Source organism: Fundulus heteroclitus, chromosome 12 (genome assembly GCF_011125445.2).
Source record: "Fundulus heteroclitus isolate FHET01 chromosome 12, MU-UCD_Fhet_4.1, whole genome shotgun sequence".
NCBI classification, from domain to species: Eukaryota; Metazoa; Chordata; class Actinopteri; order Cyprinodontiformes; family Fundulidae; genus Fundulus; species Fundulus heteroclitus.
Window position 1 is genome coordinate 38506185 of NC_046372.1, and position 23185 is coordinate 38529369.

At 38.0% G+C, this 23185-nt stretch overlaps 1 protein-coding gene across 2 annotated transcripts; it reads right to left on the reverse strand.

Moving 5' to 3' along the window:
- Positions 1 to 1059: 1059 nt before the first annotated feature.
- On the reverse strand, positions 1060 to 22355 carry LOC105921898 (glutathione hydrolase 5 proenzyme). Of its 2 annotated transcripts, XM_036144574.1 has the most exons (12): positions 22194 to 22355; positions 21832 to 21959; positions 21605 to 21700; positions 19388 to 19580; positions 19144 to 19304; positions 18795 to 18941; positions 18303 to 18439; positions 17433 to 17617; positions 4446 to 4537; positions 2440 to 2546; positions 2180 to 2290; positions 1060 to 2094 (listed from the first exon to the last, which is right to left on the reverse strand). In XM_036144574.1, exons 1-12 carry the CDS (start codon positions 22352 to 22354, stop codon positions 1945 to 1947), a joined length of 1668 nt encoding a protein of 555 aa, XP_036000467.1. In that variant the 5' UTR covers position 22355; the 3' UTR covers positions 1060 to 1944. The 2 variants fall into 2 exon arrangements, 1 of the variants encoding a protein (XP_036000467.1); XR_004932123.1 differs by lacking the exon at positions 2440 to 2546 and having other exon boundaries at positions 2031 to 2094.
- Between the last annotated feature and the right edge of the window lie 830 nt (positions 22356 to 23185).

Genomic DNA, 23185 nt, shown 5'->3' on the forward strand with positions numbered 1-23185 from the left:
AGGCTGCCATACATCTGCGCCACCGGGCCCTCTGACCACCAGCAGGCAATATGGGTGAAATGTCTTACCCAACGACACAACGACTGAGACGGTCGGAGCAGGGGATCGAACCGGCAACCCGCTATGACAGACTCCCTAACTCATGCACCACTATCACCGGCAAGAGGTAAAACCTAGACAGGTCACCAATCCATTCCGGGGCAGAAATAAGTGCAGTCTTGTGGTTTATTTAGCTTGAGAAATGTTTACAACTCCTAATTTGTCAATGGTATTTTTAAAAGTGCCTTAATAAAGTATTCATACCTTCTGAACCTTTCCACGTTTTGTCACACTTCAACCAAAATCTTCACTGTAGATTTTATGTGCCGGATTCCGGCAAAGCAGTGCATATTTTAGAAACATGATGCATGTTTTTTTGTGTCTGTCCTGTCTCATTGTGAAATTTAACATTTCTAAGCACACAATGTGTGAGAGCTACGCCCCAAATAGACATTTTAAATAACCAATTAGAGAGCAGTATGAAGTCACATGGAACCAAAGGTCACAAAGATACACACACAGTCATTTGTCCGAGGCCCCTTAGTTTTGAAACATTAAAATTAGGAGGCCAACAGAAAAAATAATCACAGATAAACCCAAATTTGAATGGGGATACTGATAAATCTAAAGTCAGAGACACGTTATGAGAAAACAGATGAGATGGTTACTTTTTATTTTGTCATTTTGGTTCCTGCATTTTTGATGGGCGTGATGCCCAACCACCCCCTAATGACAAACTGCCACTGGTTGTCCTTTTCCTGACCCCAAAGTCGTGGATGGAGAGAACTTCAGCTCTGGTGAGTCATCCAGAGTTGAGTTGAGGGAGAAAAAATGTAACTCTTAAATAATTTGATCTTAATGAACTTATTTTTCAGCAGGAAGATAAACTTAATTGACTTGAAGAAACAGTTCAAAATGTTGTATTTCAATAATTCATCGCAGCAATTTGATTCAGGCATACATGATTCAAACCTACGGAGACTGATGATTCGCCAGAGGCACAAATTGTGTTCACATAGAAAAACTTTCAAAATGGGAATTTAATTAATTGTTTTAACAGACATCCCTTACTAGACGGTGGTGTGTGCCACAGCTTCATCATGAATAGCATTTAAATTCTGATATCCTGCAGATTTTGCATTGGATCTCCATATATATCAATCGTAAGTTCATTCATCATCATTTCAACAACACTAAATTATAGTGACAATACTGCCTGCCTTTTAGCTGCTTTTTTTCTCAGCTGAACCTTGCTCCTCAAAGCTCTTGAGGGTTTAAAAATAAAGAAAAGCAACCATCCCCTAGGAATGGACCGGTTTTCAATACGGTAACCTGAGTAAAAATGCCATGGTTTCATGGTATATGCAAACAAACAAAACAAACAAATCACAAAACAAGATGAAATGTATACAACAAATACTGGTAACCAGCCTAGAGTGTCACCTTTGTTGTCTGGTGTCAGATTCTCGTCTGTTTTTGAACGCTCAAACACTGAGAGAATTCAGCTTGCAGGCATGGTTATTAAAATAAGGTCTTTACACAAAACTTGGCTGTCATGTATTCATGAGCTCCATTTACATGTAAAAAATATCAAGTTACTTGAGAGACTTTGTGGATGATGACTATGACTTTCAATTCATTAAAAAACATTCAAGAAAGGGCAAAAATATTCAAGACTTGGTCATTTAAACACAAAAGAAGTGACAAAAACAGTCTTGTTTTTTCCATGGTGACAGCTTGTTACAGTCTGTGTGAGCTCATCAAAGTCACAGGAAGTCATGTTACTGCAAAGCCTCCGCAAATGAAACCTGTTTTTCCGAGTCTTGTTCAGGGAGAACAACAGGCACCTTCTGCTGCAGGAGGATCTCGGTCATTTTCAGGACATCCTCTGCAGCCATAGATGTGTCAATAACCAGCTGCCTCTCCTTGTTTCCTGTCATCAGACACAGCACAGACACATCCGCCCTTTTTCTCCACAGCATTAACTGTTGAATTATATAATCTGTCGGCTTGTTTCAGACTGTGCCCCAATGCTTTAATAGCCTCGATTACATGCTGAAGAGAAATAAGGAAAAATAGGATTAGGTTAAAGCTGTGCAATGTGTTTCCTGACCCCTGAGAACAGTCACAAATGCATTACCTTGTCAAAGTCGAGTTCGAACTCTACTGAGTTTTCAGAGTCAACAAAGACAAGAGGAGTAGCAATTGCCTCTTTAAGGCTCTTTCCAAACCAAAGGTGGTTGATGAGGGCCTGCAAGAGAAAGAAGATATCCTGATGGGAATGTGCTGATAACAGTCATGGTGATCATGAAGGAAGACCTAGCTGTGACTACAGCGAGGAGCATCAGTGTGCAGCAGTTAATTCTGAGTGCAATTATTGTGATTGCCATGGCCACGTACAGAGGCCAGCGCTGTTGTGATTATGCTCCCACCACTCGCTCCGGTCACTAGTATCTCTGAGTCAGACTTCAGCACAGCGGGCGCAATGGAGGAGGGGGGCTGCTCCCCTGCAAACACAACAAGAGCCATGACTGACAGCACAGACAACTGCAGTTCAGGCCAACATTGTCAAGAGAAGAAGAGATAAATGATTGGAAATGCTTTCAATGGAGCGCCAGTAAATAAATATGAGTCAGACAGAGAAAGACATGGAGTTCATCTTCATGTGTCTCATCTTTTGTTGAATGTCTCTTTAATAAGGGACGTATTCATGCTAATTTGATTTGTCAACAGTTTTGTGTTTCAAATGTGTTTTCTTTTCTTTTTCAGACCTCAAACGCTGGACCATTGAAAGTAAGTATACAAAAAGTAAGAATATATGGCCTGCAACGGTCATTTATACTCCTTGAATGTTTTCATAAATTTGTCTGTATTTTATCGGAATGGTATATTCAGTTTGAATGCAGAGCATCTTTATATATACTTTTTAAATTTTCCCCAAATTCTCAATCAGATTTAGGTCTGAATATTATCGTGTTAAATCATCCCATTGTAGTACTGATTGTATGTTTTGTGCCGGCCTATTGCTAGAATGTGAACCTCTGGGCCAGTCTTAAATATTGTGCATTCTCTCATCTGTTTTCCTTGTGAGATTTCTCTACATATAGATCCATCCATCTTTTCATCAACTCTGACTAAGTTCTCTGTGACCGTTGAAGAAAAGGACGCCCACAGCATGATGCTGCCACCACCATATTACACTGTTGGGATGTATACCAGTTACAGATTGCTAATTAGTAGTTTTCTGAAAACAATTGGTTGCACTGGAATTTAATTAAAGGTTTCAAAGTTAAGAGATTGAATACAAACATATGCTTCACCTTCTTTCTTTTTTTCCCGAAAACTACTTAGTTTCAGACAAGAAACACGAAGAATCACTTAAGCATGACTGTTGTGAATGCACATGTAGGCTTGTTTTATTTTAAAACCATTTACATAAACAATTAAATTTGTGTGATTTCTGGAGGAAAGTATTATGGTTCCTTTCTTTGGGTTCAGATTTTAGACTGAATTAGTAACAAACAGAAAGAAAAGCCGAGCTAGCACCCCTGTGAGAAATTTAATACAGAAAGGCTTTCAGCTAAATTCAAACTAATACCATGTTCACCCAACTAGACAAGCTAGATTGATAACGTGTAACACTGCACATCATCAATCTGGTCGCGCGTCTATTCATGGAAAGAAGGGATATTCAGCAGAACTTTCCAAGATGATTGGGTGAAGGGACACCTAGAGCCGCATATCAATGATTAGTTTTAGCCAATCATGGTATCAAATTAAAACGTAATAAGTAGGCCCCATGAGAAACAACAAGTTACGCTGGTCAAGGCACTTTTTCCTGTTTTTCTTTCAAAGAAGAAATCATGGATTCTGACTAAACAAATGTGATAACAGCAGCTATGCATTCGTCCTCCTGCGCTACCATGTCTTTCGTCATAGCTGTATGTCTCACCTCAAACCATAATACTCTGCAGCGTGATTGGCCCGAACCCTTTTTGGTTCCGATTGAGGCGGGAGCAGGACAAGATGGATTCTCATATGTTTGTGAACACACAAATTCAGCTTGCAGGCAAGATTATTGTTCACCACATTACCACCACACACAAACAAACCATTAAACCTGAGTAGATTACAGAAATGGAAACTGGATAGAAACCATCCCAAAACACAAGAAATGGGAGGAAACTGCTATTCTGGCATGATTAAATAAAGAGGGGAAATTTGATCTTATATAAAAGTTTACTTGAGTTTTTCACAATTCTTGCAGCTCCCCTCTCACCATTACTATAACAAAGAGAAGTAGGCAACAAGTAGGCAACAAGTACATCAACAAGTTGTATGAGACTGCAGGATCACCCTTAACTGTCTATAGTATAAATGAAAAGACGTCGTATTAATCTGATTACCAGGAGAGATGTTATCGGTCCTTCCACAAAAGTCGATCAGCTCATTGTTTAGGATGATTCCAGTGCTTGAAGAGTAGACCCCGGAGCCAAATCTGTAAAGAACATGTGCAAGTTAGATAAACTAGGTGATGGCAGTCTGATAATGAAGCACTCTCTTTCTTTAGTAGCATCCTCAAAAATCCACCCATTTGTTTCTAAATCTTCCTACTCTATATGACCTGCCTCACTTCTAATTCTAAAGCCATTGGTTTGACAAAGTAGTGGGGGTGGGGCGCAATGGCCAAATAGTCTGGATCCAGATGGACCCAGATGAAGGTGTATGCACACATGAGATGCACAATCAGACTTGGTCAATTTCCAATCTCCAGTTTTTGTAAAATAGATAAATAAATCACCTGGTTAATTTAATCAATTCCTGGATTCTATGCATATTTATAGAAAAAGAATTTAGAAGAGCTAAACTGAAAATATTTTGTTCCACCTTCCTGCAGAGATTGGTCATTAATATTAGAAGCAGAGGTGATGTCACACCATCTTTGTAAGGACCTGAAAACAGGGTTTTACAAATATGATAAAACAAAAACTAAATAACTACAAAGTAAAAAAAAAAAAAAATCAGCATCTTATATTGTGATTAGCATGGCTATTGTGATGCATCCCAAAACTGCATTAATTTTGCATTTATTTAACTTAAATAGCAGGAGCAGTCTTTTTACCCAAAAACTCAGGGTTTAACATTATCCTAAATACTATTAATGAAAATCGCATTATTCTATTTTCACGTATATATGATTGCAAGAGATACATTAAAACAGTCCCCAGGTCGAACTTTGGTCATGGGCCCGTTGACATTGAAGCTCAGAGCGATTACTGACAGCTTCTCTGTGCTCAGTCACACTGAAACAAACAGGAGGAAAGCGATCTTGACCAGACAGTACACCATCTCTTAGTGGCGTTCTCAGTGGAATGAGTAGTGATTTGTCAACGGCACCCGGTTATGCAGGATTAGAATAGCAGTTAGAAGGAAGAGAATGGTGGTCAAAGTGAAGTAAAAGAGTGGGAAAAGGTGGGGAATGGAGGAAAGTGTCAGTGACAGAGTCAGTGACAGAAAGAGGGTAAAAAGAAGTGAGGGAAGTACACAAGGAACTGATAGTGAAGGCAATGAGGAGTAAATGTTCCAAGAACTATTTATATGAATGTTATAGTAAGATTTGAGGAGGAAGAGAGAGTATAGAAAGTTGATCCACTGAAGTTAACTAAAACACTTAGAGCACAAGTTGGAGAAATCAAATATGCTTTAGCTACTGAGCGATGCACATCTTGTGATTGGGTGTAACACGGAAGGTCAGGTGGAAAAAGCTAAGAAACTGACATGGATGTGCAAAGTCAAAGTTAAAACACCTGCAAGAGCAGGTGAACAGAGAAATAGGGGAAGTAAAGGAGTCGTTGTAGGAGTGCCTCCAAACGGGAATGTGAAACAACTGGTTGGGAATCTGAGGAAAATAAATAGAGAAGTAAAGGAGACATTAGACAATGGCAGGAAACCAGTTTAATAGTGGAATGATGAGTGGAAATTAGTAGTAAGAGCTTTACAAAGACCTTTTGACCACTTAAGGCAATTAAGTGGTCAAAAGGTCTTTGTCATTTTCAACACCTCATTGAATATAAAAAAGCACAGGAAAATATGAGAAGTACAATAAGATGAGCAAATAGAACATTGTTGCGCAGATCTGCTCATTGGTTAGATGTGGGTGCATGAATAGACATTTGGGTGTGCACACACACACACATTAGTATACCACTCTGCAGCACTTCTCAGCAGGTGAAAGAAATCTGGCCCAATCAGCAGCACCCTCAACTCAGGTATATAAGGAATCCACTAACCATTTTGCTGGTTTTGCAACAGAGCTGAGGAAGGCAAACAGAGCCTCCAAAGCAGCATCTCATGGGAAAGGACTTATAAGGACTACCGGTAAGCCACTAACTGGGCTCTATTGGATGAAATTTGACTGTACTTTCGCATTTGAGAAATGAAATGAACAATTTATTGAAGTAACAGTTTGTACTGTTAGTTTATAGTTTGGTTCCACTAAATGTATGTTAAGATATCGAATGTAAAAGACCTTATGTCCTAAGAAAAAGAAAAAAAATGTAATTCTAAAGTGTGTGGATTTGTTTGATTCAAATTCAACCAGACATGGAATTTAAAAATTTAATACTGTGAGTTTATGGTTAAAATTGTAAGAGAAATGTATGTTTAAGGTTAAAATGGAATTAGTCATTAAGATAAATATGTCTAAAATGTATGTTAAAATATTTTGTATGTGTTTTGTAGGTTTTTCACCTGTTCTGTTCATTGGTTCTCACTCATTGGTGAAAATAAAAAGACTGAGTGAATTCCTGAAGTCTTCAAGTCCTCCTTTTCAAGTGTAGGAAGCCATGAAATTATAGGACACTTGACAAACATTTTGGAGAGATTTCTGTAATACAATTGGTAGTAGTACACAAATAGGAGAGGTATGGGAGATGATCTGAAAAATGGGGGGAGACAGAAGAGAATGGAGTTATCCAATACTTAATAAAAAAAATAAAGTAGCGTTAAGTGATAAAGAAAAGGTTGCTTTGTTAGCAAATGCTTTTGTTGAAATACATAGTGGGATAAACTTATGGGCTGAAGATAAGCAGGGATGGGAAAGAACTAGAGGTAGAAATGTTGAAGATTTAGAAAGGAAAGTGAATAACGAAGATTCAATAAATTGTCCCTTTTCTACTGGAGAATTAAAAAGAGCTTCAGATAGAACTAGGAACAGTGCACCAGGGAAAAATGAAATGTGTTATACTATGTTAAATATCTAAGTGATGAAGTATTAAATAATTAGTTAATAGTATTTAATAAGAAATGGAAAGAAGGGAACCTTCTATGTAGTTGGATTCTATTTAGAAAAGCTTCCTTGGAAAAACTATATAGAGCATATTATGGAAAAAGTACAAAAAAAAGTACTTAATATTATAAGGTGTCAACATGGGGTGCTAATTTTGATTCACTTAATTTAATTGAATTAATTAAAAATAGATTATGGGTGTGTGGTATATGGTTTGGCAGCTAAATCCTGGTTAAAAGATTTTTGTGTAATACAAGCTCGAGGATTGAGAATTTTTTTAGGGGCAATTAAAACAACTCCAGCATGTGCATTACAAGACATCAGTTAATGGTTAGTTACTGGATCAATTTGAAAGGACATAATAGGAATCATCAAGGTAAGAAAGTTAGAAAATTGTTCGGGAAAGAGGAAAGGAGGGAAAATACTTTCAGTGGATTGGGGATGATAGAGCACGAACATTTAAATTCTAAAATAAATAATTTAGTCCAACAGTATTATGGTCTTTAAAGCCCACATGGACATGGAAATATATTAATTCAAAAAGATCAGATTACCAGAAATTAAGAAGAAAGGAAAGGTAGTAGATATTTGTCAATAGTTTTATTCTTGAGTAGAAAATAAGTTTAATGATTATTTGCAGATCTTTAATATCCAAAAATTTAAGAAACTAGGGTTGCAGTAGTGATTCCTGAAGTAAATGTTAAGATTAAAAAATAACAAATTTCTTGAGTATATATGCGTTAGAACTATGTTATTTTATTACTATATCATTGGCTCTAAAGTGGGTGGAGGACAGTAGAAGAAGGAAAACTAGAAAATTTCTGAAGAAATTTAGAAAGGTGCCTGCCTCGTGGTGCGTACCGTGCTAATTGTAAGAGTTACCCTTGTGAATATCATATTCCTATGTTCATCACAGTCCCCGCAGTGAGCATTGAAAGGTGTCATGCTAAGCCAATGGAGCATATCCCTGACCTCCTAGGAGCCTCTGGTTTGCAGAGACCATTGTCATGGAAGCTCACACACAGCTATAGCCCTCTCTTTCTCTGTAAAGGCAGAACAAACCTGGCTAAGCAGAAGTTGGTAGGACCTTCTTAGGGCTACTTCCGTTAGCAACATGCTAACCGTTAGCCGCTAACATGGTTGTGTTCAGTATCACCGCGTGATGGTACTGTACTAGTTTGGTTAAAATCCTCCACTGGGAAGTACCGCAAAAAGGGAGAAAATACTATGGGGTATTCGGGCATGGTTTTTGGCTTATTAAGTCACCATGGTAACTCAAAATGGTGGGTGGTACAAAACGCACACTTCACGCAATCAAGACACACATTTTGATATATATATTGTGGGGGTAAAAAATTGAGACTCTTAGCTTTCCACACCAAGATTCAATCCACCAACCTCTTGCATGGCAAGCCCACAGCCTCTGGGCTATACATTAGACATATACAGTCATGTATTCTTGGGACTATAACTGTGTATTGGCCCATTGAAAAGCATTGGCAGTGATAATTTTGCCAATCGGAAGCATATACATAGTATAGAGAACTGTCCCAAGGACTGAACCTTGTGGTACTCCACAAGTGACCATAGAGTTTGAAGAAGATTTATTATTAACATGAACAAACTGGAATCTGTCAGACAGATAAGATTTTGTTATAAGAATTATTATTCTGAAGTCACTATGGCCTCACACCACTCGGACATAGGAGGCCTGGAGACCTGATGTCTGTGTATAAGTTCCACTGTTTGCCGAGTGCAAGGCTGAATGCTGCGTAGAATGATTATTGTCTATGATAGACTGTCTTTGTTATGTCTCAAACCAAGGCCACGGTGCAGTATTTGGGGAAGCCCGAAAAGCGAGGCAGGCAGAGACAGGGCAGACGCAGACTGCAGCGGGACCGTGGGGTGCGATTACTTTCCAACTATGTGAATCTCTGCTCTGTTTCTCAATAAAAGTGCTGGAACATCATCACCGCCGTCTCCTCATTAAGTAAAGATGGGAACTCAGTTACTATTGTTTAGAATTCCACCCAGAACTCCCATAACAATTTGGCGTAAACGAACAAGATCTCCGACCGCCGAGCCGGGGAGTCCGGGGACAGGAGCTGCTTTGGCCAGCCCGGAGAGGTTATCCGGCCTCTGGTACCCCGAATGGATTTTCAAGGGACGTGGAGGAGCTCGTGGTCTCGGAGGGTCTCTGGGCGTCGGCGCGAAGATCCGAACCTTTCTTTCATGAGACAGTAAGGGGATTATTTTCCAGCTCTTTTAAAAACAAACGCAATTGGTCAAAAATGCTTGCAAGCTTTTAAAATTTAAACCCCATTTAAAGTATACCTCAAGAAATTTTTTAATTTAAAACTGTAAACCTAAAAGGTAGTAAAAGTAAAAACCGGTAGAAATGATTAATTATATTTATATAAAACAGGATTCGCAATACAGAACAGTGACTAAGGTTTTAACATTAAACTAAAATTCAAAATGTAATTAAAATAAGTTTTCAGCTGAAATACGGACTGAATGATTTTCACCTGGAGAACGGGTGACCAGTCTGAGCAGTTTGCAGCTGGTCCATTAAAGTCCTCTTGTCTTGGTTTTGTACAAGAGGCTGTCCACTTCTGTTGTGGATGAAAGCGGCAGGGATGCTTAAGTCCTTGACTGTTGCGAAGACGTTCGCAGCTTTGATAAGTGGGGACCCCGACCATTATACCAAAAAGGAGACCATCAGATGTGAAAATAAGATCGTGCTAAGGACGAGTAGAAAATAATAATAAAAACACAAAAAAAGGATAAAATAAATAAAAACAAACAAACAAACAAAAAAAGTCTGGATGCAGAAGAGTCCGTGTAATGGGGGAAAGGCAGAGGTTTTTCAGGGTCAAGCCTTGCCCCAGGGTGGGAGGTTCGATTTCATGCTGAAAAAGTAGGGGCCCAGAAGCATGACATGAATAAGTTATTTGAAATGATTTGATTAAACAGGGATATTTCTCACATAGGGGTTATTATTATTATTACTATTATTTTATTGCAGTACTCCTACTAAATAATAAAAATAAAATTATGAGAAAAAAAGAAAAGCAAAAATTTAATAAAATGAATAAAAACAAGAAAACGGAAACGGAACTAAAAGGACGTTGCACCGGGGAAGCGTTTACAGGGGGACTGACAAGAGACACTTCCGTTATGGGTAAAAGTGTCCTAAACTGCTAATAACAACGTATAACTTTGAAAAATGGATAAGCGTCCAGGTGTATGTGAGACACAGAGTTGTGTCCTTGCGGGGCTGAAACGTAAAACTGCGTGTGGACGAAACTTTCGTGGGTCGTAACCAGCACACGCTCTCCCCTTTTTAAACTAAGTTAACGCGTTGAAAACATCTTTCGGCGTTGACGTTTAAAAATTATGAAAAACATAGACTATTTAAGATAGTGAAAAAAGCAGGCCTGCACGTGTTTGTTTGTCTGATTGTCATCGTCTCTATGTATCTGTACGTATGTAACTGTACGTATGCATGTATCGTATGTATGTATCGTATGTAACTAAACGTTCATCTGTGTGAATTAATTGTTCATGGTTTCAGAATGTTCATTTGTTTTGGGAGAACTGCAGCTCCGTAATTCAAATGACATTTTAAACATGGATTATGTTAACAAAAAGGTAAAGGAAAAGAGATATTTAAATAACAAAGTTTTTTTTTTAACATTAAATATCCGGACCAAATTAAATTGATACACGGTGAGATTAACATGTCTTGAACGAAAATATATCATCTTTGTTAGACAACTGGAACTGGTAATAAGCTTTACATAAAGCTTCTTGAGTTTACTGTATGAAATTAGATCCTATAACTTGTTTTTTTAGCCCTAAAGTAATTTAAAATTACTGAGATCTCATTTCTTATAATAATAATGATTCATCACAAACCAGTCCATGTGAAAGAAGTTAAGAAATACATGATCTTTGATTTAAATAGATGGGAAAAAACTGCTTTGAACAAACTGTATGGAACTAAATATGAATTGCTTTTCTAAGGGTTCTCTATTAATTTATTTTATTTCTTTTTACTTGGGATTTGAATGCAACTAATGATAAAAATTTTGAAAAGCGTCAAAATATCAGAAGGCCACGTTTCACGCGTCAACAGTTACAAAATCATCTGATGTTATTAGTTATGCTGAGCTGAGGCGAACCTCAGAGGGACAGTATAACCTGAAACAGGACAATAGATATGGTAAACAAATCTGATCATGATGTAAACATCTGAATGTTATGGCAAGGCTGGGTCTGTGTGTTCTGGCCTAGGGCACGAAAACTATGTCAGAGGGAAAAATAAAATAAAGCCAGCTTCTGAAGGGTTAAATTCTAATTCTAATCTTGGTTTGTTTTGGGTAGCCTTCTCAATGTGCTGAATTATGGGGAAAACTCTTATCATTTATAGAGAAACACTGGAAGCTCAAAAACTAAAAGGGAAAAATCATTGCTTTAAAGTTTCACCCTTGACCAAATAAGATTGAAAAGGTATATATAAATAAAAGTATTACTAACAGCAAATACACATGGTCAAAGGACCAGAAAGAAATCAAAAGTTGTAATAAGTTAATAATGTATGACATATTGGAAAAGACATAATTGTGCTCCTTGGAAGACAATTTTGTTTTAGTTTTTATGGTTATTTTTTTGTTTTCTTTCTGTTGGAGGCGTTTTGAACAGAGTTTCAAAGGAAAGGTGAAGAATACATACCTTCCCAGGATCAGCAAGAAAAAGCAGAACAACATCACGTTAAAGGGACACTAAGGGGACCAGGGTTTAACTGCATGCTATTAACACTCTTGTTTTTCTCTGAGTTATTGCTTTCAGATTAAAGGGGACGGCACCTTTCTGCCAACAGAAGACTCTGAGAAGACTGAATACTAAATTATACTTAGTTTTAAACAAGTTATGTTAGGAGATCTTCCAGCTGGCAAAGGTGGTGTCTTAATGATGTTTGTTGCTTTCTGCTATTAACAGCTCTATCTTTCTGCTTCTTTTTCTTTGCAAAGAAACCTGGTCAATATGATAGGATTGTGCTAACATAGAGATTTAGTCTCATTTTAGACATTCTCAGATGCGAGAGAATGCAGAAACAGTGCCGCAGTGCCATGGGGGGCAGATCCTTGGGACAAGGACTAAAGGTGATGTCATTGACTTCAGCCTGATCCAGTTTTGAGTTTTATTTTGTCAGAGACAAAGGTTGATTAATTTTTTTTCTATCCTTTTGTTTCTTTTATGTTTGTCATGTTAGAGGGAACACTGTAGTTAAAATGTTTGTGACTGTTTTGCTGTAATTTCTTTTCAACCTATGGAGCATTTCTTTGGCAAAAAATGCTGGCAGAATTCATTCTGTTTGCAGGCGTGAGGACTGGAGGATGGACTCTTGATGAGAAGGAGAATGTTGGGCTGCTGAATTTAGACATTGGACTGAAAAAGGACAATGAAGGACTATGACTGAGGCATCGGACAACCTTCGACAACAAACACAGATGAGTTCTGCAGACACGACTTCATGCATTTCACTTCAGATTTTGTTGTACACAATTAAAACAAAACACACATTATGAAACACATTAAGATTATGTAAAGGTGGAAAACTTTTAAAGAAGCACCTTGATGGAATCATAGAGCAACTTAAAAAGTTAAGTGGGTATTATATCAACAGTTTGATAAATAAATGAATTAATTAGTTTTCACTATATACGTAGAGTAATCTGAACTTTAAATAGCATTTCATTTAATAAACATCTTAGAGTAAGCTGATTTCTGCTACTCTGGCAGGCTTCAATAAAACGCAAAGAAAAGGTTACTGGCTAAAATGGATAAGGTTGCAATAAAATTAGCATAATGACACATCCTACTAACTAACATGGGTAAATTTAGGATTAAAGCATCAGTGTACAATGGTTACAATATTTATGGAGATTTAATATCTTTCAACTAGAACACAAATAACTCAAAAGTCTTTTTAACCAGTTAAACATCCTAAGGGAAAAAACACATAAACACTGAGTTTTAGCTAACTGTTAACCTGAGGGCTTTTAGATCAGGATAATTTAATGGTTATCGTCTTACATACAGAAAATAAGTAATATTAATTTAATTAGATTAAATTATGTGGACATTTTTGATCTGGTCAGGATTGCTGGGGGCTGTGATGATAAAAGGGTAACAGCTTGAAGGTGATATCTCTGAGGAACATCAAAGCAGCAAAGACATCCCACATTGGAACTCCTGTTGTGTAAAGAACATCTTGAATGGGACATAAGGTCCTTACAATGAGAGACGTTCCACACAGGGGGGTGTGGAGACCCCTGGGGCATGGCACCCAGCAGGGATGAGCTGCTGTGGTCTGGAGCTGTTGTGGACTGGGCACAGCTGGTGGAACCAGGCTGGACCCACAGAGAAGACAAGTGGGTCCCACAGGTTACCTGACACCTAACACTGACTGTAAAGGGTTCTGGGTTTTCAGGGTTGTTGAAAACAGAAAGCTTCAGAGAACCTTAACCCTTCCTGACCAGGCACTCAAAATATATAGATCAGATTACCGAGGCCTAGACAAATAGGAACGCAGAGATGCGTTCATCCAAGAACTTTTTAATCAAAGTCCTTAATCCTCAGTTTAAGAAAATAAATAATCACAAAGTACATAATGTAAGGTTTACTTTATTTTAGGATTAATTTGGGAACTAATTCTAATTTGCTTAAGTAGCTTTAGTTGTTCAACAATGTTAGAACATTTTCAAAAAGCTTTCCTGCTCACTGCTTTGTTTTGTAGAACCTTGGCGTCCTTGAACAGTAACAGCATGGTATAAATATTTTGTCTTTTCTGTGCAGAACGGCACCTCACTTTTTTTTTAAAAAAAAGAGAGAGAGAAAGAGGGAAAAGGCTTTCACATGGAAAGGCTTTCTTTTTCTCAGTTGGCTTTTCAAAATAAAATGGGAAATGACATGAAACAAATATGTTTATGAAATTATGTTGCAGAGAACTTCAACTGTCAGACAACAACAGTTAAGACACACATTAAAAGCATTCTGTTAAGAATTATTATGAATTTACTGCAGATACATTTGAACTTAAAGACTACTCTTTTAACTAATAATTAAATTGCAGAATTCTGAGAGCTAAATAATTGTGGACAGAAATATCTTGAATGTGAAAGTGCTTGGAGGATGTTTTTTAATAAATGATACATGGATGGGGGTTTTGATAAGAACACTAATTGCACCTTGTTTCTGTTCTCCAGTGGAAACAAGGACTCGTGTCTGCAGACCATCTTCACAAAGTGTTTTATTAGCGAGAAATGCAAAATAAAATGCTCAGTGCCCATCCAGAACTGAACGCTTATTACCATCTAGCTCAATCGTCCAGCTGCGAGGAGGAACCAAGAAGAGGACTGGGGATGAAGAAGCCAGAGAACTCTGATTCCTTATTCTTCAACGGGAGGAGTTGCCTGAAGAGACCCTAAGCGCGATTAGATTATTTTCTGCCTTGTGCCTGAATGGTCTGAAGGCTTTCTTAACTTTGTGTTCTTGACGTTTCAGACTCTTCTCATATTGTGTTACTGTTTGTTTAACTCCTCTGTTCCAGGGACTCACATGTTTGATTTTTTTGTGTTATGAGATCTACACTTTAATGTTACATCATGTTGATCAATATGGGTTTATGAAAAAATGGAAACTGTTTGCTTCAGACACACAAAGATTTATGGTTTATGCACCTTTTTGATTTGATATAGGAAGAACCAGGATCGGATTGGCTCTAAAGATCCTTTAATATTAGCTGGTAATGTTAACACTTAGATTCAATACAGGGTTTTCAGGCTCAGATTGGCCGAGAGCAGATCTCCCTGGGAGGGGGGCCTTGCAGTTTTTACTACCCCCTTGGGGTAGCTTTTTCTGTTGTTCCCCTGCCCGCACTGAACCTCTCCTGCCTTTGCTCCTGGTGTTGTAAGTTTGGAGTGGTGGATTATCGTCCTTCGTAGGGGTAAGTGGAGAAAGGAGTTGGAGTTGGTATTCAGGGTGGGGAAGAGTAGATGGATTCGAACTTGGTTACTGAACAGGTTTAGCTTACCATAGTCTAATGTAATTTTAAAATATTGTGCGCATAGGGACCTAAAACAGGCCTTACTTAATTAGATGAACCCTAAATTGTAGATAAAAGCTAAACCTTTGATCTTGTGTGTTAAAGCTCTATGAAGCATTCATGTTGATCTGTACTAAAAGTTCCAGCCCGAAAAGCGAGGCAGGCAGAGACAGGGCAGACGCAGACTGCAGCGGGACCGTGGGGTGCGATTACTTTCCAACTATGTGAATCTCTGCTCTGTTTCTCAATAAAAGTGCTGGAACGTCATCACCGCCGTCTCCTCATTAAGTAAAGATGGGAACTCAGTTACTATTGTTTAGAATTCCACCCAGAACTCCCATAACAGATTTAAACCAGCCTAATGCTTTCCCCTTAATCCCTACAGTATGTTCAAGTCTTTCTAGCAGAATATTGTGATCAATTGTATCAAATGCAGCACTGAGATCTAACAGGACAAGTACAGACACAAGTCCGTTATCTGAGGCCAGGAGAATATTAGTGACCTTCATCAGAGCTGTTTCAGTGCTATGATGAGCTGTAAAGCCTGAATGAAACTCCTAGAGTATGTCATTACTTTGTAAATGTTCACATAGTTGATTAGCAAATACTTTCTCAAGAATTTTAGATAGGAAAAGAAGATTGGATATAGGTCTTTAATTTATTAAGTCATCTTAATCAAGAGAAGGTTTCATAAGTAAAGGCTTAATAATAGTTACTTAAAAAGCCTGTGGTATATATCCATTTATAAAGAATAGATTAATCATATCTAAAATAAGGGCATTAATTAAAGGAAATACTTCCATAAATAACTTGGTTGGGTCTGACATACAAGTTGAAGGTTTAGATGAAGCTAAAATTTTAGATAGTTCAGAAAGCTCTTCTGCATCTAAACAGTTCAAACACCAATAAGGTTCAAAAGATTCCTCCAACGCTGCCTCAGTAAATAAGGCAGCGTTGGAGGAATGCACAAACATGGACGTTGTTTAGCTAGACAAAACAACTCTGATTGTAGCAGTCTTTTATGAAACCACAGGCTCTTGATATAACCTAACATATCCTTATATCCCACTGATATGAAAATTTTCAGTTTGAGAGGTTTCAAATACGTCTGACTAGCTGTTCCACTACGCTAAATATTTTACTTTTTCAACAAGCTCACAGTCTTTTTACATCTTTTTTCTACAGGTAGATAACTTTTAGTGGTCATAACTTCACAGAACCTTTCTTCATAATATACAATCTAAGCCTTTAACTTTTAGATTTTTAAAAGCCTGTCAACAAACCCAGCATGTTCCATGACAGACATGGATTGGAAGCTCAAAACAGTAACTTTGCTGTGCTCTGCTGAGCCTTCCTGTTATCCTCTGAAAGCCTCACTCAAAATAAGTTAATTAATATATTCTGATATCACTCTAGATCTTCGGACTTCATTTTAAACATTTTGCTGATGCTGTAAACACCTAATTAGGTCTTCTTCACTTAACAACAAATTGTTGAACCTTGTGTGGTGCATTTACTGATCCAAATTTTGGAGTTCTGGCTGATCAATGCCACTCAATCTGAGACGCTGCCAATCAGCCTATTCCATGGCGCATCTCTATTTTACTTTTTTTATTCAGTTTTTCTTAATATGCTGCATATGTATTATATAAGCCATTGACCACATACCATGCAAAAAAATATCATAAACTAATCATACTGAAGTAATAAACTATGACTGCAAGCCTCAAAACTGATCAATATGGTTAGAATTATTACTTATGATAATTTTTCCACAACTGAGTAATTTTTTTAAGTATGACTGACTGTAATCGTTATTCTCATCAATGAAATCAGCTGTAGACCTACAGCAGAAGGTATTTTTCTAACCCTCCACTCGCAAACCTAAGATGATCTGTCACCCCCCCCCCCCCCCCCCCCCCCACACTTAGTCAATCCTCTGTGAACTATCTGTAGGTGTTCCTGTCAAAGCAGAGCTTATCAGATACTGACATGTAGTTGATGGTGCTGGTGACGGCAACGGCTGATCCATCTCTAGCCAGGACAGACACATGTGTGGTACCCATGCTGTCCAGATACGAGGGGACATTATAATACTCGGGATCGTGTGTCCTGTTGTCGCTTATCAGGCTCCGTATGTGGTCAGCAAAGCTACCTTCTGTTATATTCTTTGCTCTCTGTGAAAGATTAAGGAAGCACATTAATAAAATGCAATATCATGAATAAGAAAATTATTAAATATAAGGTTAGCTTCAAAGCAATCTGTAAGCTGTTTTCACTCATTAGACCTTTTGAGCTATTTTGCCTTTAAAACTCTAGTGTTTTAAAAGTATGGCTTTTAATATTTGCAGAATGAAAACATTTAAATGAGACAGAGAAATAATACACTGCATTTCACTTGCCCTTAAAACTCTCAGTACCAAAATCCCACCATTTGCTATCCAAAAATAATGATTGGTTGACAATTTCACTGATAAACCAGGTAAAAAGAACCCCAGGCGAGAAAAGACAATGCCATGGATATAAACTGAAAAAAGCATATTCTCATTTTCACAACAACTCAAACCAAATGTAGGTCAACATGACAACTAAAATATGACGTTTGAAAACACAAAGAGCAGGAAAAACAAGAACAAAAAATCATCTGATTCCAATCCCCCGCCAACTTCTTGGTGCAATCTCTAACACTGAATACCATCAGCAAACAGGGTTAAATTGGAGGAAATTGTGGTGGCTCGCACTTGACCTTAAGCTCAAGTTGTTGCAATGACCCGGATAACTGAAAATTTGAACAGGCACCAACTACCATGTGTAAATCAGTGAACATGTACTTTGTGTGGCATTGTTTAAATTAATACTTACTTTGATTTCTTCTGATTTGAAGTTTGGATCTCCAATGTACTTCTTTAGTCCGTTGGTAAATTTAAAAGCTTCAACATAGCGGTGATAAAATTGGGTCTTTTGATCAATAGACTGAGGTGATGACTTCATCTGATACCCTGTAAACCAGAATAATAGTTTATTTAAATACAGTATGTTTTTGTGACTGATTTCATTGTCACTTTACATTATTTTCTACGCTTGGTCAATACTCTTCAAACACATGACCTATATAAGATAAGATAAGATAAGATAAGATAAGATAAGATAAGATAAGATAAGAATATATTTATTGTCCCACAATGGGGAAATTCAGACTCTTCCCATATGGCCTATATTAGGATAAATGTTCCAAAAGGTAACAAGAAAAAAAAATCAGTCCCCTGTTTCAAACATCTTTTTTTCTATGATGCTACTTTTTGAAAGTTAACAGTATAGAGAAACAGCAGCATGTCATCTGCATCCAGCAGGAACCTTTCATAATGTTGAGGATGAGGCTGAGGAGTGCTCCTCCTGAAGGGGGTGGGGGGATGTACATCTGGTACTCTCCCATAGGGACAACCCACGCATCAGTTACTGTAGCCTTATATGATGCCAAGTCCAGCAGTGTCAGGACTCCTCCTGGACAAAAACAGGGAAACAAATCATTTCAGCTGAGCAGAGGCAAATATCATAAAACCAGTCCACATAAATCATGTCCTGTAAACTGTCCCAGTCTGAGTGCGTACTGTAGCACTTACAGATCAAATTGAATAGTTAGCTTATAATTGGATCACTGCGCTATGCAGACACAGAGAACCGGTGGAAACTCTTCTGACAATACCTGCCTCCTGCACATCACGGACTAAATCCTCTGCTATCTTTCCAGTGTAGAAGGCGTCTGATCCGTTGTTTGCAATCATCTCCAAAGTGTCGGCCAGTTTCTCAAATTTGATAATGTCTCCAGACTTAAGGAGATTTCCATTTTTATCTGAAAATGCCTTCCTGAGAACAGTAAGAGAGAGGTGCAAATGTTTAGCTCTCCTCTATGTTTCGAGCCACACTGGGAGTCATGTCATCTTACATACCACAGGGACGGCATCTTGGTTTTGTCAATGTTGCTGATGGCGCCACCTTGTACTGGAGGAATAGGGAATCCCTCTCTGGCCAGCTTGATGGTCGGCTGAAAGAGGTCGGCCCACGGCAGTTTTCCATAAAGTTTGTGAGCCATTTCGTAGCCTCGAATTTCCCCTGGGACCCCAATCCATATTCCATTACCATCTGCACAGATGGATGAAGGGACAGTGTTTGAATATTTATTTTGTTCTGCGGTGTGGTGTAATTGGGTATAGAGCAGAAATAAAAGACATCACCTTGGTTATTTTCATTTAATACTGAGTCTGTCATAAATATTAGTGCTAAACACTACTAGCAGGCCTATGCTGATCTTCTGCCCTCAAATCACAAGTTATTATTCCGCCATTTTGAGCCCACTCAGCGATGTTTTCATCTACTTGAAAAAGGAATTTTACTGTGTTCTTTTATTTAGATTTTTTTTTATTTATCATGATAAAATGTGATAGAGCATGAAAAAGTAGCCCATTATTATAGTGTGAAAGGGAAATGATTCATGTCTCTCTTTATATTTCACCTATTTAATTTGTCAAACTTGTCAAAGCACAAACCTGAAAACTTTGGATTCAGCCAATCTGAGTCAATTCTTTGTTAAATTACCTTCAACTGACTTATATTGTTGCCATTTCTTCCTTGTTAAATATCTGAAGCTCAGTCAGATTGAATGGAGAGCGCCTGTGGACAACAATTTTCAGTTCCTGCAACAAAGTCTCCATCTGATTTAGTTCTGGACTTTGACTAGACCATTCTAATAAAATATCCTCTACCCCCGTGTCATGTCTGTTTCAAGGTTATTTTTATTATTATTCAAGAATTGTCCTATATTTAGCTTCCTATCTTCTTCATGCAGGTTTTCAGATAAAACTCATCCTCATCATGCTGCCACCACAATATTTTACTGTGATAATGACATGCTCAGGACAACGTGCAGACTATTTTGTGGGATTAAAACATATTTATTTCTTATGAAATAATGTAATGCAAACACAAATTGGGCCCCAAACATTTGACATTTAAAAATATATTTTTAAATACAATTTCACCTCAGACACATAGTTCAGTCAAAGCTGTGACCTAATGAAAGGCTAATATAATTTTTTTTATACATATACATATATATACATACATATATATTCTGTAAAAATACCCATACACTACATGAGAATCACTGTTAACCCCACTAAGAATAAAACACTGAACCATTTGCTATTATAGCTGTATGTTTAAGGTTTGAAACAACGAAATGTGAAAATCAGTTTAAAATTCAGCAACTTACAATGTATTAAATTCTGATATACATTAAACTGAGAGGAAAGGTGACTTTACAAAATGACGGCTGCACGACACGACAGCGCCAACAGACATTAGTGGTCCTTAAATATGTCTATGTTAGCACCCCCTTTGAACTGCACAATGTTGCTTCGACACAACTTCCTCTTCTGCCAGACACCATTTCTGAGAATGTAATACTCTTCCTGCCAAGTCTGAGAGAACGGAAATGCGTTGGTAGGTTAGCACAGTTGTGCCATGCTTGTACCTCTTTTCAGATGATAAATAGTATTCTGTGAGATTTCTAAAGCTTAGGAATTGCTTTAGAGCACAATGCAGTTTTACATTTTGCTAGACCCTATCCCTGATCCGTCTGCATTGTTCCCATGAAGCTTTCAGGCTTTTACAGAACAGTTTGAATCTATGCCATATTCTATTTTCTAATCGGGTGACTTCAGAAGCCCATTTGTTACACTGGGTGTTATTTTGGGGTGTCAGAGAACAGGCGACATGAGACAAAATGCACATCATGCTTTTCAGGTTTTTGTTTGGGGGAAAAAATGAAAAATGATGTCATCATGCATATTTTCCTGCACTCTAGAAAGATGTACTAGTTTGTGTTGGTCTGTCACATACAATAAAGTATACTATAGCTTTCTGGTTGTAACCAGAAAATATTTCAAATAGTTTAAAGGGTATGTATACTTTTGCAAGTAAAAAAAAAATCCCTGTATGCAAATCTTTCCACAACAGACTGATTTTTTTCAGGAGCACAGAGGCCTGTAAAGACAGTTCAAAACAGATACAGCAGGAACAACAAAATATACTCTCTCCAGAGATCTGGAAGGACATTTAAAAGTAGTAGATCTAGTTGCATTTGACACGCGGCAGCAGCAACCTACCTGCTAACATTTTAGACGACCTGGGGCAGGACTTCAGCCGATCAGGGTTCATGTTTGACGGTGCCGTCTCCCTGGAGTTGATGATCTTCACATTACCTTTAAAAAAATATTTACACCATCAGATATCCTCACCAACTATTATAATAACAATTTTATTTTTTCATCTTTTAACACTTTTTAATTGTAATTTTTTTAATAACTTTATTGCTATCACACTTTTTCCTCACCAGAGCTGTCCATCACCGTGAAGATAGAGCCCCCTCCGATCCCAGCGCTCTGTGGGTTCATGATGCCCGTGCACAAAAGCGCAGCAATAGCGCCATCTACCGCTGAGCCGCCTCTCTGAAGAATGTCCCTGGAAAATGAGCACCCGTTACTTCTGCCATTCAGCTGGAAATGTTGTTATACACCTGCATTGGTGTCTGTTCAGCCATGCCAGCTTCCACGTTATTTAACTGCACACTAAAAGAATATTATCTGAAACGTGTTTGTTCTCACCTCTGAATCTCAGATGTGTGAATAATCCCACATCGTGGCTGTTGTGCGTAAAAGGAAGTCAAAAGTGAAACCATTATTAAATATAACTCACCTTCCAATCTCTGAGCATTTTATTGCGTCTGCGGCCACGGCGGCGTTGCGGAAAGTGCCATTCGGGCATTTTAAACTGCTAATTGTAATGAATATGATTACCGCAATGATGGCGATAACTAGCAGCAGCGAGCAACAAATGCACAACTTAGTTCTCGCCATGCCTCTCTGCTGACACTGTAACCCGGCTGATGATGAACCAAACTGAGTGAGCGCATGACTGCGTACTTGGTTGGATCAGAGGGGGCGGGAACCGCTGGGCTTTCTCCTCTTGCTGCAGAAAATGAAAGTTACTCTGACTGTCCAGGGGATGAATGATTCAAATATAGCAATTACCGCCTTGTGAGTGATTCGAACTGTGCTTGTAGTTTTACTTGGAAAAATCTGCATGCATTATATATTATATAATATATGAAACAAGCAAGCAACCAAAAAACGGCAGTTGATTATATATATATATATATATATATATATATATATATATATATATATATATATATATATATATATATATATATATATATATATATATATATATATATATATATATATGTGTGTGTGTGTGTGTACTATAACTACTGTTTGTTTGCTTGTTTGTTTTTCAAGACAATTTAGGTTTTTGTACCTACCCGTGGATCAATTATGGACCGGTTGATTAGACCCAGTGAGTAATGGGTTTGACCAGGACTGGATCGGCAGCAGTAACGGGTGCAGATTTTCCATGGACACGCTTCAGAGAGGCGGCTCAGCGGTAGATGGCGCTATTGCTGCACTTTTGTGCACAGGCATTATGAACCCACAGAGCGCTGGGATCGGAGGCGGCCCGCCAGTTAAATGTTTTGTGAAGACACAAAATATACCAGATGATATATGGACACATTGTGCTGTTGGGCATCTGGTAAGTATGCCTCCTCGATACCACAGAAGGAGGCGCAGAGGAAGACCCAGGACACGCTGGAGGGAATATGTTTCTCGGCTGGCCTGGGAACGCCT